This window comes from Bufo bufo, chromosome 6, assembly GCF_905171765.1.
Source record: "Bufo bufo chromosome 6, aBufBuf1.1, whole genome shotgun sequence".
Classification (NCBI taxonomy): domain Eukaryota; kingdom Metazoa; phylum Chordata; class Amphibia; order Anura; family Bufonidae; genus Bufo; species Bufo bufo.
The window spans coordinates 132,337,426-132,356,908 of NC_053394.1; the positions used below are offsets into that span (position 1 = coordinate 132,337,426).

The 19,483-nt window shown below is 45.7% G+C and overlaps 1 protein-coding gene across 5 annotated transcripts in view; it reads left to right on the top strand.

Annotated features, from left to right (window-relative positions):
- UCKL1 (uridine-cytidine kinase 1 like 1) overlaps positions 1-19,483 on the top strand; it is a 63,322-nt gene that overhangs the window by 16,014 nt on the left and 27,825 nt on the right. The window contains exon 1 of one of the 5 annotated variants that reach the window (XM_040438167.1): positions 8,096-8,242. The exons of 1 other annotated variant lie outside the window; for it this stretch is intronic. In XM_040438167.1, coding sequence (XP_040294101.1) covers positions 8,190-8,242 — 53 coding nt within the window. In that variant the 5' untranslated portion in view covers positions 8,096-8,189. Of the gene's footprint in view, positions 1-8,095; positions 8,243-17,021; positions 17,437-17,782; positions 17,789-19,483 lie in introns of those variants that run through there. 3 more of the 5 variants (XM_040438168.1, XM_040438166.1, XM_040438169.1) reach the window with 3 other exon arrangements.

Sequence of the window (19,483 nt, forward strand, 5' to 3'; positions counted from 1 at the left end):
ACTTTTTCTCTAAGAGAAAGTGGTTCCGTTTCTTTAAATTGATTATGGTTCTGTAGGAACCATCTGGCTTTTATACTAAAAAGAGAGAGGAATAAAACCCCTCTCTTTCTTGATGCTTTGGGACTGCCCTTAGGACCTTCTTTTCTATTAATGACTGCACTTTTGACCTGGTCGCCCCTCCATCTTTTTGCGCTGCTTCCGTAATCACGAATCTTGAAGGAGGATTTAAACGAAATTCCAGCTTTAATTGCTCTTTTAATGTGTCCAGAATCCAAGGGCTGCTGGAAATCTGGGTCCATGCAGGAAGAAAGTGTTTTAACCTTTCTCCTACATGGTCCCTGGCGTCATTGCTGTTCAGATTTCTTATCTCCTTTGGTTTGTTTGTTGAAGAAAAAACCTCTTGCTCATTCTCTCTGGGATCTTGGTTTGTAAGACTTTTCTTCCTTAGTATTTTCTCTGTTATTCCGAAAGGAATGGAAGGAGCGAAAGGATCAGTTGGACCTTTCCCTGGAAAAAAAGGCGCCCTGTGTAGGAAATTTTTTCTTTTTGTCAGCAACCTTATCTAGCAGGTCATCCAGAGCTGATCAGAATAGATACTCTCCTTCACAAGGCACTGCACATAGTCTTCTCTTAGACTGTAGGTCACCCTTCCAATTTTTTTGCCATAAGGCCCTGCGAGCGGAGTTAGCTAGTCCTGCTGCGCGGGCGGACAATCTAATAGCATCCGCAGATGCATCCGCTAAAAAATCTACCACCTTTTTAATAGGAGGAAGACGAGATAAAACGTTCTCTCCAGGCCTCTTGTTCTTTATCTGTTCCTCTAGATCTGACAACCACATAATAAGGGATCTGGCAGTACAGGTTGAAGCGATGGGAGGTCTGAAGGAAGACGTCGAGGCCTCCCAAGCTCCTTTCAGGAACCCCTCATCTTTTTTATCTAAGGGATCCTTTAAGGACCCCATGTCTTCGAATTGAAGAGCCGACTTCCTAGCTTCCTTAGATATGGCTACGTCAATCTTTGACGCTTTGTTCCAGATAGCGGCTACGTCCTCTGAAAAAGGATATTTCCTCTTTAATTTTTTTTTTAAATAAACACTTTTTTGTTTGGTTTACACCATTCTTCATTAATTAAGGCTAATAAATTTTTATGCAAAGGGAAAGACCTAGACTGTTTTGTCTGCAAACATAATATCCTGTACCGATCTAGCCTCTTTTAAGTCTTCTATTCCCATGGTTGCTTTGATTGCTTTCAAGAGTTTATCCACATCCTCCACGGGAAAGAAAGCTCTCTTAATTTCATGATTATCGGAATCTGAGGAGAGGGACGAAGCGTCAGAGTCCAAACAGAAAGACAGGACCTCCTCCCCCTCATCTGAGCCCGACGAAACCGCCTTAAACTCCTTTTCCTTTTTCTTAGATTTAGCTTCTCTGGAACTATCAGGCTTCTTGGAGGATAAAGAAGCGTTAATCTCAGCTCTTACAAAATTTTGCAGACAACTATAAAAGGATGGAGTCTCCTCAGCCACCGTTTTGTCTATGCATTGCTGGCATAACCTCTTGCTATAGTCAGAAGCCAGAGAACATTTGCATAAGGCAAATTCTTTGTGACGCCTCTTAGAAACTGCTTTTTTCGCTTTTTCCGAGGTCGGGTTGGCCGCCGGGTCCTCCATAGCCTCTTTTCTTTCTTCCTCCATGCTGCATCTCTTGTCTCCAGACACTGTCAGCCCTCCGTGTCTTACATACACCGGCAGCCATTTTCGGGTTCCAGTGGCTTTTTAACCACACCCCCTCCGCACATGATGTGCCCACACATCCGTGCACTCCAGGCCTCACTCTCAAACCAGAAGCGGTGGATCATGTGAGCAGAGCCAAGACTCCTCCCCCTGGCCGGATCTTCTGTCCTCTGCGCCAACGGATGCTTACTGGTGCTTGCTATCACACCGAAGCCTCGTGCCCCCCAGCGCTCAGGAACGCTGAACTATCGCGCCTCTGCTCGCCCACCCCCCGCGTGCGCACAGCGTGCCGCACAAGAACGGCGGACCGCAGGTAACAGGGCAGCCTAGGGAGAGGAGGACGAACCACAGGCTTCCCCTCAAAGACAGGAAACCATACCTTTTTGTGCCGCAGGTTTCCTGTCTTTGGGGGCGGATCCATCCTCTCTCGTGGTGCTGTCGTGGGTTAGGGGTAAAGAAGGTATATGGCACCCCTCAATCAGTATTTGGCGGAAACAGGTATATAGCACCCCTCAATCAGGATTTTGTGGAAGCAGGTTTATCGCAGCCCTCAATCAGTATTTGGCGGTAACAGGTATATAGCAATTCAATCAGGATTTTGTGTAAGAAGGCATATCACACCTATCGATACCACACCTATACCAGTCCTTAAAAGGACTTTTGTCGCCCTATTAGCTAGCGTTTGATGTCCCTAACTGTCCCTGCTCCAAAATGCAACCTCTCCCTATAGTGGCAAAACACATAATGTAAAATGGCTGCCAGATCGAGTTCTGTTAAAGGGTTGGGGGTGTGTCCATGTACTGAAATGTCTCAATTGGCTGTCCTGTCCCACCTGATGGATGTGTCATGGGTCAAAGTTTGCACGTGCAAATATCGCCATATGTTCGGCGAATCGCGAACGAGCAAAGTTCGCTGCAAAATGACCGCCGGACGAACCGCAAGGGTATCTCTATGTAACATAACCTAATTATATATCTCTGTCTGCTGTATCTAACATGGGCTGATATAAACATGGCTACTGTAACTAACATGACCTGATCTAAACATGGCTGCTGTATCTAACATGACCTGATCTAAATATGGCTGCTGTATCTAACATGACCTATTATAAACATGGCTGCCGTATCTAACATGACCTGATATATACATGGCTTCTGTATCTTAAATGACCTGATATAAAGATGGCTGCAGTATCTAATATATGTTTATATCAGAGCATGTTAGATACGGCAGCCATGTTTATACCAGGTCAGATACAGCAGCCATGTATAGTGGATATAAAAAGTCTGCACACCCCTGTTAAAATGTCAGGTTTCTGTAAAAAAAATTAGACAAAGATAAATCATTTCAGAACTTTTTCCACCTTTAATGTGACCTATAAACTGGACCACTCAATTGAAAAACAAACTGAAATCTTTTAGGTGGAGGGAAGAAAACAAAAAAAAACTAAAATAATATGGTTGCAGAAGTGTGCACACCCTCTTATAACTGGGGATGTAGCTGTGTTCAGAATTAAGCAATCACATTCAAAATCATGTTAAATAGGAGTCAGCATACACCGGCCATCATTTACAGTGCCTCTGATTAACCCCAAATAAAGTTCAGCTGCTCTAGTTGAAATTTTCTTAGGGTACTTTCACAGTAGCTTTTTTCTTTTCCGGCATAAAGTTCCGTCACAGGGGTTCTCTACCGGAAAAGAACTGATCAGGCATATCCCCATGCATTCTGAATGGAGAGTAACCATTCAGGATGCATCAGGATGTCTTCAGTTCAGTCGTTTTGACTGATCAGGCAAAAGAGAAAACCGTAGCATGCTACGGTTTTATCTCCGGCAGAAAAAATGGAAGATTTGCCTGAATGCCGAATCCGGCATTTTTCCCCATAGGAATGTATTAGTGCCGTATCCGGCATTCAAAATACCGGAATGCCGGATCCGTCTTTCCGGCCTGCGCATGCGCAGACCGGTAAAAATGTGAAAAAAAATACAAGACGGATCCGTCTGTCCGCATGACAAGCGGAGAGACGGATCCGTTCTTGCAATGCATTTGTGATACGGATCCGCATCCGGATCCGTCTCATAAATGCTTTCAGTCACATCCAAATCGGCGGATCCGGCGGGCAGTTCTGACGACGGAACTGCCCGCCGGATCACACTGCCGGCAGCTCAACATTACAGAAGTGTGAAAGTAGCCTTAGTCGCATCGCACAGCAAAAGCCATGGTCCACAGAGAGCTTCCAAAGCATCAGAGGGATCTCATTGTTAAAAGGTATCAGTCAGGAGAAGGGTACAAAAGAATTTCCAAGGCATTAGATATACCATGGAACACAGTGAAGACAGTCATCATCAAGTGGAGAAAATATGGCACAACAGTGACATTACCAAGAACTGGACATCCCTCCAAAATTGATGAAAAGACGAGAAGAAAACTGGTCTGGGAGGCTACCAAGAGGCCTACAGCAACATTAAGGCCCCTTTCACACGGGCGAGTATTCCGCGTGGGTGCAATGCGTGAGTTGAACGCATTGCACCCGCACTGAATCCGGACCCATTCATTTCTATGGGGCTGTGCACATGAGCAGTGATTTTCAAGCATCACTTGTGCGTTGTGTGAAAATCGCAGCATGCTCTATATTCTGCGTTTTTCACGCAACGCAGGCCCCATAGAAGTGAATGGGGCCGCATGAAAATCGCAAGCATCCGCAAGCAAGTGCGGATGCGGTGCGATTTTCACGCATGGTTGCTAGGTGACGATCAGGCTGGGGACCCGATCTGTATTATTTTCTCTTATAACATTGTTATAAGGGAAAATAATAGCATTCTGAATACAGAATGCAAAGTAAAATAGTGATGGAGGGGTTAAAAATAAAAAATTAATTAACTCGAGTCCACTTGATCGCGTAGTTGCAGATCTCTGTCTTCTTCTGTAATGTTGAGCTGCCGGCTAAGGACCTGTGGTGATGTCACATCACATGATCCAATCACATGGTCCCTCACCATGGTGATGAACCATGTGATGAGCACAGTGACATCATCAAAGGTCCTATTCCTGTGCACAGCAAAGAAGAAGACAGAGAAGCTGGGCTGCGCGATCAAGTGGATTAAGGTGAGTTAAAAAAAAATTTAACCCCTCCAGCCTTATTGTACTATGCATTCTGTATTCAGAATGCTATTATTTTCCCTTATAACCATGTTATAAGGGAAAATAATACAATCTACAGAACACCGATCCCAAGCCCGAACTTCTGTGAAGAGGTTTGGGTACCAAACATGCCGATTTTTCTAATGCGCGTGCAAAACGCATTACAATGTTTTGCACGCGCGCGGAAAAATCGTGCATTTTCCCGCAACGCACCCGCATCTTATCCGGCCCAAAAACATGACGCCCGTGTGAAAGAGGACTAAAGGAGCTGCAGGAGTATCTGGCAAGTACTGGCGGTGTGGTACACGTGACATCAATCTCCCGTATTCAGGGCCGGACTGGGGATAAAAACCAGCCCTGGAAAAAGTTGCATACCAGCCCCACAGCGTTGCGTCATTATTTACTTGTTTATAATAGGAGAGCATTCATTTTAAAACACGTGTGTAAACACGAATATGAACTTTGCCCCACAATAGCTCTTTTGTAGAACCCCATTGTTCATATTATCACAGTAGACCAGCTTTTCCCTACCAGGATGCCTCCAGCTGTTGCAAAACTACAACTCTCAGCATGCCCAGACAGCGTTTGGCTGTCAGGGCATGCTGGGAGATGTAGTTTTGCAACAGCTGGAGGCATCCTGGTAGGGAAACACTACAGTAGACCATTATCCCATCCAATTGGGTCAGAACTAAGAATAATCAAAGAACTTTACTTTAAAGAATGGAAGATAGTTTTTAAACTCTTACTTTACATTAGTTACTCAACACACACAAAACCGGTAGTTGATGAATAGTGCAACCATATTATTTTAGTTTGTTTTTTTCTTCCCTCCACCTAAAAGATTTCAGTTTGTTTTTCAATTGAGTGGTAGAGTTTATAGGTCACATTAAAGGTGGAAAAAGTTCTGAAATGATTTATCTTTGTCTCATTTTTTACATCACAGAAACCTGACATTTTAACAGGGGTGTGTAGACTTTTTATATCCACTGTATACGGTATATCAGGTCATGTTAGATCCAGCATCCTGTCCATACCAGGTCATGTAGCAGCCATGTATATATCAGGTCACGTTAGATATGTTTATAATATGATATATACATGGCTGCTGTATCTAAGGGTACTTTCACACTTGCGTTTTTCTTTTCCGGCATAAAGTTCCGCCCTAGGGGCTCTATACCGGAAAAGAACTGATCAGTTTTATCCCCATGCATTCTGAATGGATAGTAATCCGTTCAGGATGCATCAGGATGTCTTGAGTTCAGTCATTTTGACTGATCAGGCAAAAGATAAAACCGTAGCATACTACGGTTTTATCTCCAGCGAAAAAAAAATTCCCCATAGGAATGTATAGTGCCGGATCCGCATGCGCAAAACGGTAAAAATGTGAAAAAGATATAAGACGGATCCATCTGTCCGCATGACAAGCGGAGAGACGGATCCGTTCTTGCAATGCATTTGTGAGACGGATCCGCATCCAGAATCGTCTCACAAATGGTTTCAGTCACATGCAGATTGGCAGATGCGGTGGGCAGTGCCCGCCGGATCATACTGCCGCAAGTGTGAAAGTACCCTAACATGACCTGATATATACATGGCTGCTGTATCTAACATGACCTGATATATACATGGCTGCTGTATCTAACATGACCTGATATATACATGGCTGCTGTATCTAACATGACCTGATATATACATGGCTACTGTATCTAACATGACCTGATATATACATGGCTGCTGTATCTAACATGACCTGATATATACATGGCTGCTGTATCTAACATGACCTGATATAAACGTGGCTGCTGTATCTAATGTGACCTGATATATACATGGCTGCCGTACCTACCATGACCTATTGTAAACATGGCTGCTGTATCTAACGTGACCTGATATATACAGTACATGGCTGCTGAATCTAACATGACCTGATATATACATGGCTGCTGTATCTAACATGACCTGATATATACATGGCTGCTGTATCTAACATGACCTGATATAAACATGGCTGCTGTATCTAACGTGACCTGATATAAACATGGCTGCTGTATCTAACGTGACCTGATATATACATGGCTGCTGTATCTAACATGACCTGATATAAACATGGCTGCTGTATCTAACGTGACCTGATATAAACATGGCTGCTGTATCTAACGTGACCTGATATATACATGGCTGCTGTATCTAACGTGACCTGATATAAACATGGCTGCTGTATCTAACGTGACCTGATATATACATGGCTTCTGCATCTAACATGACCTGATATAAACATGGCTGCTGTATCTAACATGACCTGATATATACATGGCTGCTGTATCTAACATGACCTGATATATACATGGCTGCTGTATCTAACATGACCTGATATATACATGGCTGCTGTATCTAACATGACCTGATATATACATGGCTGCTGTATCTAACATGACCTGATATAAACATGGCTGCTGTATCTAACGTGACCTGATATATACATGGCTGCTGTATCTAACATGACCTGATATATACATGGCTGCTGTATCTAACATGACCTGATATATACATGGCTGCTGTATCTAACATGACCTGATATAAACATGGCTGCTGTATCTAACGTGACCTGATATATACATGGCTGCTGTATCTAACATGACCTGATATATACATGGCTGCTGTATCTAACGTGACCTGATATATACATGGCTGCTGTATCTAACGTGACCTGATATATACATGGCTGCTGTATCTAACGTGACCTGATATATACATGGCTGCTGTATCTAACCTGACCTGATATATACATGGCTGCTGTATCTAACCTGACCTGATATATACATGGCTGCTGTATCTAACATGACCTGATATATACATGGCTGCTGTATCTAACATGACCTGATATATACATGGCTGCTGTATCTAACCTAAACATGGCTGCTGTATCTAACATGACCTATTATAAACATACAGCAGCCATGTATATATCAGGTCATGTTTAGATATAGCAGCCATGTTTGTATCAGTTCTGACATCTTATTGGTTACTGAAGTGATGTCTAACCTCCCTGTAAAGATGGCTGTCTGGGCTAACATAGAATGTGGCAAAGGACTGGGTTTGGCCGCCACTCTATTTCTGTATTGCTAATAGGGATGATCTGCTTGTATTTGGTTCCCTAGGCAACCAGACTGCTGCAGCCTCGTTTTAGCCTCTCTTACTGCGGCGGGGGCTGCCGGGATATGTAGTCCAGTCCAAAGCTTTACGTCTGATTAAGCGTTTGCTTTCAACTACAATTCCCGACAACATCCGTTGCTCCTGCTTGTGACAGTCCTCTGCGATGGCGGAGCCTGAGAGGGCCCGTTCTGGGAAGGAGGATGGGGGCAATGAAAGGTGAGAGGGGGACTGGGAGAGGGAGGAGAAAGAGTTACCATGGAGATAGGTTACATTGGTTTGGAATATTACTACAGTAACGGAGAAGTAGACGATGCGGGAGCTGCTGCTGTGTCATGTATCTCTACAAGCGGCGCTGGTGGGACTACACATACCAGCAGGTCCTGTCAGCAAGGTGGAATCATGAGACTTGTAGTTCCACAACAAGCAGTCTCAGTCATTGGTACCAATGTTTATGTGCTGTGATGCTTCTGACATTTTTGCAGTGTATTTTTTTTTGTTTTTTTGCACTTTCTATTACATCCTGCAGGTGGCGGTGGTCAGCACGACCACCAAGGTTCATATATGGTGTCATTTTTAGATTGTGGCAGTTGACTGGTCTGGTCAGGGGTACTAGAAGTGCTGTGCAGTTATGGAGGTGGTCTCGGCTCTGGGGACTTGGGGAAAGTCGGGTGGAATGGAAACTCCTGGGAAAAAAATAAAAGTGGCCACATGTAGTAGGCGGAGCCAACACTAAGTGGGAGGGGTCAGCAGTACCACCCTGGAAGAACCAAATACCACAGTGCAGCATAGAATACCGCCCCAGCAGAACCAATACCACAGTATAGAACAGAATACTGCCTCAGCAGAACCAATACCACAGTATAGAACAGAATACTGCCCCAGCAGAACCAATACCACAGTATAGAACAGAATACTGCCTCAGCAGAACCAATACCACAGTGCAGCACAGAATACTGCCCCAGCAGAACCAATACCACAGTGCAGCACAGAATACTGCCCCAGCAGAACCAGATACCACAGTGCAGCACAGAATACTGCCCCAGCAGAACCAATACCACAGTGCAGCACAGAATACTGCCCCAGCAGAACCAATACCACAGTGCAGCACAGAATACCGCCTCAGCAGAACCAATACCACAGTGCAGCACAGAATACTGCTTCAGCAGAACCAGATACAACAGTGCAGCACAGAATACCGCCTCAGCAGAACCAATACCACAGTATAGAACAGAATACTGCCCCAGCAGAACCAATACCACAGTGCAGCACAGAATACCGCCTCAGCAGAACCAATACCACAGTGCAGCACAGAATACTGCCCCAGCAGAACCAATACCACAGTGCAGCACAGAATACCGCCCCAGCAGAACCAATACCACAGTGCAGCACAGAATACCGCCCCAGCAGAACCAATACCACAGTGCAGCACAGAATACCGCCTCAGCAGAACCAATACCACAGTGCAGCACAGAATACTGCCCCAGCAGAACCAATACCACAGTGCAGCACAGAATACTGCCTCAGCAGAACCAATACCACAGTGCAGCACAGAATACCGCCTCAGCAGAACCAATACCACAGTGCAGCACAGAATACTGCCCCAGCAGAACCAATACCACAGTGCAGCACAGAATACTGCCCCAGCAGAACCAATACCACAGTGCAGCACAGAATACCGCCTCAGCAGAACCAATACCACAGTGCAGCACAGAATACCGCCTCAGCAGAACCAGATACAACAGTGCAGCACAGAATACTGCCCCAGCAGAACCAATACCACAGTGCAGCACAGAATACCGCCCCAGCAGAACCAATACCACAGTGCAGCACAGAATACTGCCTCAGCAGAACCAGATACCACAGTGCAGCACAGAATACCGCCATAGTAGAACCAGATACCACAGTGCAGCACAGAATACCGCCATAGTAGAACCAGATACCACAGTGCAGCACAGAATACTGCCCCAGCAGAACCAGATACCACAGTGCAGCATAGAAAACTGCCCCAGCAGAACCAGATACAACAGTGCAGCACAGAATACCGCCTCAGCAGAACCAATACCACAGTGCAGCACAGAATACCGCCCCAGCAGAACCAATACCACAGTGCAGCACAGAATACCGCCTCAGCAGAACCAATACCACAGTATAGAACAGAATACTGCCTCAGCAGAACCAGATACCACAGTGCAGCACAGAATACTGCCTCAGCAGAACCAATACCACAGTGCAGCACAGAATACTGCCCCAGCAGAACCAATACCACAGTGCAGCACAGAATACCGCCTCAGCAGAACCAATACCACAGTGCAGCACAGAATACCGCCTCAGCAGAACTAGATACCACAGTGCAGCACAGAATACCGCCTCAGCAGAACCAATACCACAGTGCAGCACAGAATACCGCCTCAGCAGAACCAATACCACAGTGCAGCACAGAATACTGCCTCAGCAGAACCAAATACCACAGTGCAGCACAGAATACCGCCTCAGCAGAACCAATACCACAGTGCAGCACAGAATACTGCCTCAGCAGAACCAATACCACAGTATAGAACAGAATACCGCCTCAGCAGAACCAGATACCACAGTGCAGCACAGAATACTGCCTCAGCAGAACCAGATACCACAGTGCAACACAGAATACCGCCTCAGCAGAACCAGATACCACAGTGCAACACAGAATACCGCCTCAGCAGAACCAGATACCACAGTGCAACACAGAATACTGCCCCAGCAGAACCAGATACCACAGTGCAACACAGAATACCGCCTCAGCAGAACCAGATACCACAGTGCAGCACAGAATACCGCCTCAGCAGAACCAGATACCACAGTGCAACACAGAATACCGCCTCAGCAGAACCAGATACCACAGTGCAGCACAGAATACTGCTCCAGCAGAAACAGATACCACAGTGCAGCACAGAATACCGCCATAGTAGAACCAGATACCACAGTGCAGCACAGAATACCGCCTCAGCAGAACCAATACCACAGTGCAGCACAGAATACCACCTCAGCAGAACCAGATACCACAGTGCAGCACAGAATACCGCCTCAGCAGAACCAGATACCACAGTACAGCACAGAATACTGCCTCAGCAGAACCAGATACCACAGTGCAGCACAGAATACTGCCTCAGCAGAACCAATACCACAGTGCAGCACAGAATACTGCCTCAGCAGAACCAGATACCACAGTGCAGCACAGAATACCGCCTCAGCAGAACCAGATACCACAGTGCAGCACAGAATACCGCCTCAGCAGAACCAATACCACAATGCAGCACAGAATACCGCCTCAGCAGAACCAGATACCACAGTGCAGCACAGAATACCGCATCAGCAGAACCAGATACCACAGTGCAGCACAGAATACCGCCTCAGCAGAACCAGATACCACAGTACAGCACAGAATACTGCCTCAGCAGAACCAATACCACAGTGCAGCACAGAATACTGCCTCAGCAGAACCAATACCACAGTGCAGCACAGAATACTGCCTCAGCAGAACCAGATACCACAGTGCAGCACAGAATACCGCTTCAGCAGAACCAGATACCACAGTGCAGCACAGAATACTGCCTCAGCAGAACCAATACCACAATGCAGCACAGAATACCGCCTCAGCAGAACCAGATACCACAGTGCAGCACAGAATACCGCATCAGCAGAACCAGATACCACAGTGCAGCACTTTCTACCTTTCTAGAAGCAGCAAAACACCTAACGCTTGGAGCCTCAGGTTGTTATGTACCTGGCTGGAGGCTGTGAGGAGGGCTGTAGTGCAGTAAAAAATACCGCCCCAGCAACACCAGATACACAGTGCAGAATAAAATACTGCAATGGCACTCAACGCTATCATCGTCCTGAGGACGGCAATGCAGTTCTGCCACCCAGGTGCATAAGTACTAGATCATAGCATTAATTAATGCTAAGAGCATCAGATCGCTATGTAACCATCTGGCGGCCATGGTGAAGGCTTGGGTAGCCCCATGGACCTCGCCCCGCCAGGAATTTTCCCTGTGGATCTATGGCTCTCCCCTGCTGAGAGTTGTAGTTTTTTTTTAAAGTTGGAGACCACTGAAGTAAGAGAAGAAAATCCAGTCTGGTGTGTGTCCGCCACGGACAGCAGTTTATTTTCATATATCACATATATACAGTCACTGGAGGAATGGTTTGGGGGGTTGGTGTTTGGGATGTGCCCTGTAGTTACCAGTCAACAGACACAGACATGGCAAAAGACCAGGACGTTTTATAGAAATAACGCTTGGTCATTCTCACTGTTTTCTAGACCTCTGCTTGCTGTCAGTGAGGTTGAAAACTTCCACAGCCCACAGGCAGTGTTCCCTCTAAGCCTTCGCAGCTGCTGAGCGGGGTCGGCTCAGAGCTGGGCACAGCGCCATCAAATGTGGGCGATAGGAAAACCTAAGATAATTGTCACTTCAAAGAGCATACAAACCTCTGCGCCATCCCATACAATACAGTATAACCCCTGCACCATCCCGTACAATATACAGTATAGTCCTCTCTGTGATCACTGGACATTGCTCTCCATATATAAACCATACGGGGGGAAAAAAAATCTTTGTTCCAGAGAACTTACATAGAAAAACTAATAACCAAGAGGCTAAACAAAACCCAGTTTCTGACCCTTATGTTAAAACATAACTTTCATTTGATTGCTTTAATACCTAAAGGAAAAAAATAATTAAAAAAAGCTGCTGTTTCTCTAGATGACCTTATGTTGATAGTAGTGGTAATAGAGTCTCAAGGGTCTATAAAAGCAGCTACACTATTTTTACAAAGCATTGATACTCTATTAACACTACTATCAACATAAGGTCATCTAGAGAAACCGTAGGTTTTTATTTATTTTTTCTTTCTCTTTAGGTGTTAAAACATAACTTTAATTAGATTGCTCTAACACCTAAATGGGAAAAATAAGAATTTTAAAAACCTGCTTTTTCTCTAGTCTAGATGACCTTATGTTAATAGTTAATAGTAGTGTTAATAGAGTCTCAAAGGTCTGTAAAAATAGTGTAGCTGCTTTTATAGACCATTGAGACTCTATTACCACTACCATAAACATAAGGTCATCTAGAGAAACAGCAGGTTTTTAAAATAATTTGGGGGATCTGTGGATGACACATTGTTATGGGGGACCTGTGGATAACACACACTGTTATGGGGGACATTATACAGGGGTAATATAACTGAGGGGTATCAAGTAAATTATACAGGGGGTAATATAACTAAGGGGTATCAGGGTACACTATACAGGGGTAATATAAGTTATATTACCCCTGTATAATAATGTCCCCTGATACCCCTTAGTTATATTACCCCTGTATAATAATGTCCACTGATACCCCTTAGTTATATTACCCCGCCCTGTATATTTTAACCTGATACCCCTCAGTTATATTATATAACTGAGGGGTATCAGGGTACATTATACAGGGGTAATATAACTGAGGAGGGCTATCAAGGACATTATACAGGGGTAATATAAGTTATATTACCTCTGTATAATGTCCCCTGATAGCCCTCCTAAGTTATATTACCCCTGTATAATAATGTCCCCTGATACCCCTTAGTTATATTACCCCTGTATAATAATGTACACTGATACCCCTTAGTTATATTACCCCGCCCTGTATAATTTAACCTGATACCCCTCAGTTATATTATATAACTGAGGGGTATCAGGGTACATTATACAGGGGTAATATAACTAAGGGGTATCTATCAGGGTACATTATACAGGGGTAATATAAGTGAGGAGGGCTATCAGGGACATAATATAGGGGTGAGGGGTAAGATAAGTTATATTACCCCTGTATAATGTCTGATAGTAGCCTAGCCCTCCTCAGTTATATTACCCCTCATGTACCCTGATACCCCTAGTTATATTACCCCCTGTATAATTTACCCTGATACCCCTCAGATATATTATATAACTGAGGGGTATCAGGGTAATACAGGGGACAACAGAGGATTTGTAGCACTGTGGGACAGGGGGGGGTACATACTTCTTTTTTTAAATGCCCTCACCTCACCAGCTAGCAGGCGGCCAGGCGCGGAGGGTACTCAGACGTAGCGTAGCGTGACGTGACGTGATGTGACGTGACGTGACGTGACGTCAACTCAGCCTGCGCCGCACAGCACGCACTCCCTCTCTGCCTCCGGCGGGTCCAAAACTCCGCCCCCCTATTTGAATACTAGCCACCGCCCACCGGCAGCCCACAGCCAGGTATTGTAAATGAACTGACCGTGCGGCGGGCGGCGGCAGCCAGCAAAACAGACAGGGGAATCAGCTGGGGGCCGGCACAGCTGAGTGAGCGGGCATTATAAAATTGTGAGCGGGGCCACAATAATTGCTGCGCGGCCGCCCACCCGCGCAGCTTAGAGGGAACACTGCCCACAGGCTCTGTTCACATTGATTGACTACAATTCTGAGCAGGGCCATGATGGTTTAGATCAGCAACCTTCCGCCCTACAGCTGTGAAAATGGAACGTGCAACAGAGCATAATCCCCTCTCACTGCTGAGGGTTTGTTACAGTTGGATCCAGTCTGGACAATCCTCTGTGAACTAAACATCCTGAACTCCGGGCAGATACACTGTAGCAGGCCTCAAGCATACGACCGTATATTTGACCCGCATCCAATCCGTGTTTTTTGCCGATCGGATGTGGACCCGTTAATTTACATGTGCTGTCCGCATCCGTATGTTTGTTCAAAAAAGATACAGTAGAACATGTCCTATTCTTGTCTTTTTTTGCATACGGAACAGGAAAATGTGGGACGCACACAGCTGGTATCCGTGTTTTGAGGATCTGTGATTTGCGTGAGGCCTCAGTGTGGGCAAAACGTATCCGGAAAAGAGAGAGGTTTGTGCTGCTGAACTGTTTAACTGACGGGGGATTGTCTAGACTGGATACAACGGGAACAGAAGTATTGGGGGGAGATTTAGCAACACTGGTGTAAAGCAGAACTGGCTTAGTTGCCCATAGCAACCAATCAAATTCCACCTTTCATTTTTCAGAGCTCCTTTGGAAAACATATGGTGGAATCTGATTGGTTGCTATGGCAACTAAGGCAGTTCTACTTTGCACCAGTGTTGATAAATCTCCCCCATTGGGTCTGTTCTGATTTTTGGCTTCTGGAGGGGAAACAAGAATGTGCCTGTTTACAGACAGCAAGCAGAGATCTTGAAAAATGGAAAATCAGTTGATGATGTTGCAGGGTATAGTGATGGCGGAAACCACTGCATAAAATATATACTTACTGGGGGATATTTCTGGAGAGGATGGGGGTTGTACTCCAGTGATGTCACCATGGGTTGGATTACAGCATTCTTGTCTGTAGCAGATGTCACCGGCGCTGACAGATGAGTCCTTATGCTCTGCAAGGTTTGACCTAAATTTTCTCATTCCATCACGCTGAGCGACCGCCACTTCTGAGGTGACCTCTGGACACGGAGAGTACAACCCCCTTTAAAACTAAATTTTGGGTCTACTGCTTGGGATCGGTCGGCATTGGCTCCGAGCTGTGTACTAGCTTGTCTCTGGGGGCCACAGGTCATGGGAAGTAAGGGGTCCTATGAGAGTAGAAAATGTGACTGATCGGTCCCAGAAACAGCACCTCTCTTATTCATGGGCCATTTGTGGTATTGCAGCTTTGCCCCCTTCACGTTTAGGCGGTGCAGCGCCTCACACAACTCATGGACAAGTGTGCCGCCGTTTCTGGAAGAAAGCAGCCATGTTTTTTTATTCTATATAAACCCCTTTAAGAGGGACGTAAACTTTTGCTGAGACGACGAAGGTGCGGCAGCGCGCCTCAGAGAGCTCTGCTCCTTCTGCTCAGCTATTTCTGCACGAGTGCGGAGCCATAGAAAGTATTTGGGATCCGTTGACCACGTACTGGAAAAGCTGAGCAGAGCCGATGAAACCTGGAGGTGCCGAGCTCTCTGGATTCAGTAAACTTTTAGGTCCCCTTTAAACTTAAAGGGATATTCTGCTTCTTACCAGTTATCCCCGATCCACAGGATAGGGAATAACTATGAGATCAGAGGGGGTCCTACTGCTGGGACCCCCAATGATCACAAGAATGGGCGGCAGCTCGGGCATGTGCAAAGCCGCTTCATTTATCTCTATGGGAGTTAGGGAGATAGACGAGTACAGCGCTCCGCTATTTCCAGAACTCCCATACAGATGAATTGAGTTGCAGAGTATGGGGTCCCTGTTCTTGTGATTGGTGGGGGTCCCAGTGGTAGGACCCTTATCAAGCTAAGGCACCATGCACACAACTGTATTTTCGGTTCACATTTGATCCATATTTTTGGTGGATTGGGTGCGGACCGCCAAAATGTCAGACTGCACCACATACCACCGTCCTGCAAAAAGCATAGAACATGTCCTATTCTTGTCTGTTGTGTGGACTGGAATAGCGCTTTTATCATAGGACGGGACATGCGGAAGGGGAAAATGTTAGACACACATGGCTGGTATCCGTGTTTGGCAGATCGCATAACGGATACGGTTGTGTGCTTGAGGCCTAAAAATTATCCCATTGGTAACAACCAGAATACCCCTTTAAAGTCTAACCTGACAGGTGGATTGGGGTCCCAGCAGCGAGATCGCCCCTGTTCTTTGCTTGTCACATCAGAGGTTGGTATGAGGACTAGGACCAGGCTGTTTCTTTAGCCCAGCGAATTCCCGAAGATGCCATGGGATGCAGCATGATATTGGGCATTATGGGCGCTAATATTAGCCAACAACAATCTAATAAAAAAAATCATCCGACGACGTCATTTTAATGGGAACCCCATTACTAGCAGCAGGTAGACCTGAGTCTGGACACCTGTGGCAGTAGGGCACATACACCGCACCACGGTCCTCAATAAACGCACATCGGATGCGGACCTATTCCATTCAAAGGCCCCGCAAAAGAGGTGGACATCCGCATCTGTATGTCTGTTTCGCAAAAGGATAGAGCGTGTCTTATTCTTGTCCATTTTGCGGACAAGGATAAGACATTTCTACAGGAGTTAAAAAAGAAATGGCGGCATGCATGCGGCCGGTATCCGTGTTTTCCGGACACAGTCCTTAGTTAGAAGCAATCAGTTTCTTCTTGATCAGTGACGATCAGGATGATTTGTTTCTTCATTGACAGTCACCGTTACATGTCCAGCCGCCATTAGTCATGATCACACGTGTTTGATGTGATTGGTTCTGTGTGTTTGCACTGCCATGTTACCCTATTTATATCCTCCGGGCTATTAATATCAGTCTGGAACATAATCCCTACTTGAGAGGGGCACACAGGATGTTCTCAGGATGAATCTGCCCCTGTGCCCCGGTTTGGGGGTGACGGGGTCCTGGAATCTGGGGGCACACACCAGGTGAGTGCTACTTAAGTGCTGTGTGCGCAGTCCTGGGTGACTCTTCCTCACCCTCGTATGCTGAGTCTTGGCACCTGCAGCAGTCGGCCTGTGTACTGTGGTGCCCTACCTCCCGTCACATGGCAGTGCCCGGCTGCACGCTCTCCGCAGCTCTTGTTTATGTTGCTGTGTGTCAGGACTGTTATGTGACTATTTTAGCCAGGGCCATGACGGACACTTTAGAAGCTTGGAGGATCATGTGACGTCTCCACCGCCATCATCCCGTCTCTGCACTAAATAACCTGCTGTCCTGCAATGTACGGACGTCTCGTCCCTGTCATCCAGCTAGAAAACCTCAGTAGAGAAGCATGTGGTAAGAAATGGGATGGAGCCGTATCGTCTGCTGGGCTCTGATTTCATACTGGATGCGGCTTCAGGACTGCTGGGAGGGGAGGATGATGTGTAGCATGAAACGCGTTGGGTTAGAAGCTGGGGACAGTTCGGTTATTTTCTGTTCGAGTTTTCTTCATTTACTTTAAAGCGGGGATGCTCAACCTGCGACCCTCCAACTGTTGCAAAGGCTGTCCAGGCATGCTGGGAGTTGTAGTTTTGCAACAGCTGGAGGGCTGCAGGTTGGGCATCCCTGCTTTAAAGGGTCTTTAACTACTCCGTGTATTGCCATTTAATCCATAAGGCCACCTCCGTCTGCGTATACTTAGGGTATGGGGCGATGATGTGGAAGTGCGGGACTGTTGTGCTGTAGATGGTTCTGATAGAGTCATATCCATTGTGGCACTCGAGGAGTATCATTAGCCACAGGTATGCCAGTATATTGCCCGTTTGGCTCAAGTTTGCCCGTTATATGGTGATGTACTTACTGTTGGTGTATTGTTTTGCAAAGCTTAGAAACAAAGTTAAAGGGGTAGCGCGCCCTTTGCTTAAAATTCTGTAGAAGCCAACCCACCGCCCATAGGGTATGTGAACAGATCTCTGCACCCAAGTTGGTGGAGATGATGTGAGCGCCTTCCCGACTGCGCCCATTCTACTGCACAGGCACAGAAAGCATTCAGTGCAGATACGGCAGACTCTGTGCCTGCGCAGTCGAGGACACAGCGGGGAAGGTGGTAAGTAACTGACTGGTGGTAAGTAATTGACCGCCACCATGGAAGCTGTGGATGTGGTGTTCGTTTTACATACCCATGGGCAGCAGGTTGGCTTCTACAGGCTGACTGGAGTAAGAAATGGGCTATTCTATCACTACATATGCTATAAGTCAATGTATGGCATTTCAGAAATGTATTCAGAAAGTCTGGATCCAATGGAAACGTCTGTAGACAGAGAGGACGGGATATACAGTAGGTGGTTGTATCTTTTCTCTGCTGTTGTACATACCTCTTGCTGTTAGTTTGGAGAAAATTGCAAAGAACCTCAAAAAACGGCAGTATTATATATTCTTGTACATTGGGGCAGTATTATAGTAGTTATATTCTTGTATATAGGGCAGTATTATAGGAGTTATATTCTTGTACATAAGGGGCAGTATTATAGGAGTTATATTCTTGTACATAGGGGCAGTATTATAGTAGTTATATTCTTGTATATAGGGGCAGTATTATAGTAGTTATATTCTTGTATATAGGGGGTAGTATTTTGTATGTAGGGGCAGTATTATAGGAGTTATATTCTTGTATGTAGGGGCAGTATTATAGGAGTTATATTCTTGTACATAGGGGGTAGTATTTTGTATGTAAGAGCAGTATTATAGGAGTTATATTCTTGTACATATAGAGCAGTATTATAGTAGTTATATTCTTGTGCATGCTGGCAGTATTATTGTAGCTATATTATATAGCAGCTATAGATATGTAAAACCTTTTTTCCACAGATGTACACCTTTATGAGGGAGAGATAGCTATGACATTTGCCCTAATGATTCCAGGTAGTTTGCAGACTGCACTATAATTACTGGGGAAAATACAAGGAAACTTGAAAGAAACCCCAAGAAATCCCCCAAACGATAGTGAGAGCATTGCCTTCGATAATGTCTGTCTACGGAAATGATGATTTA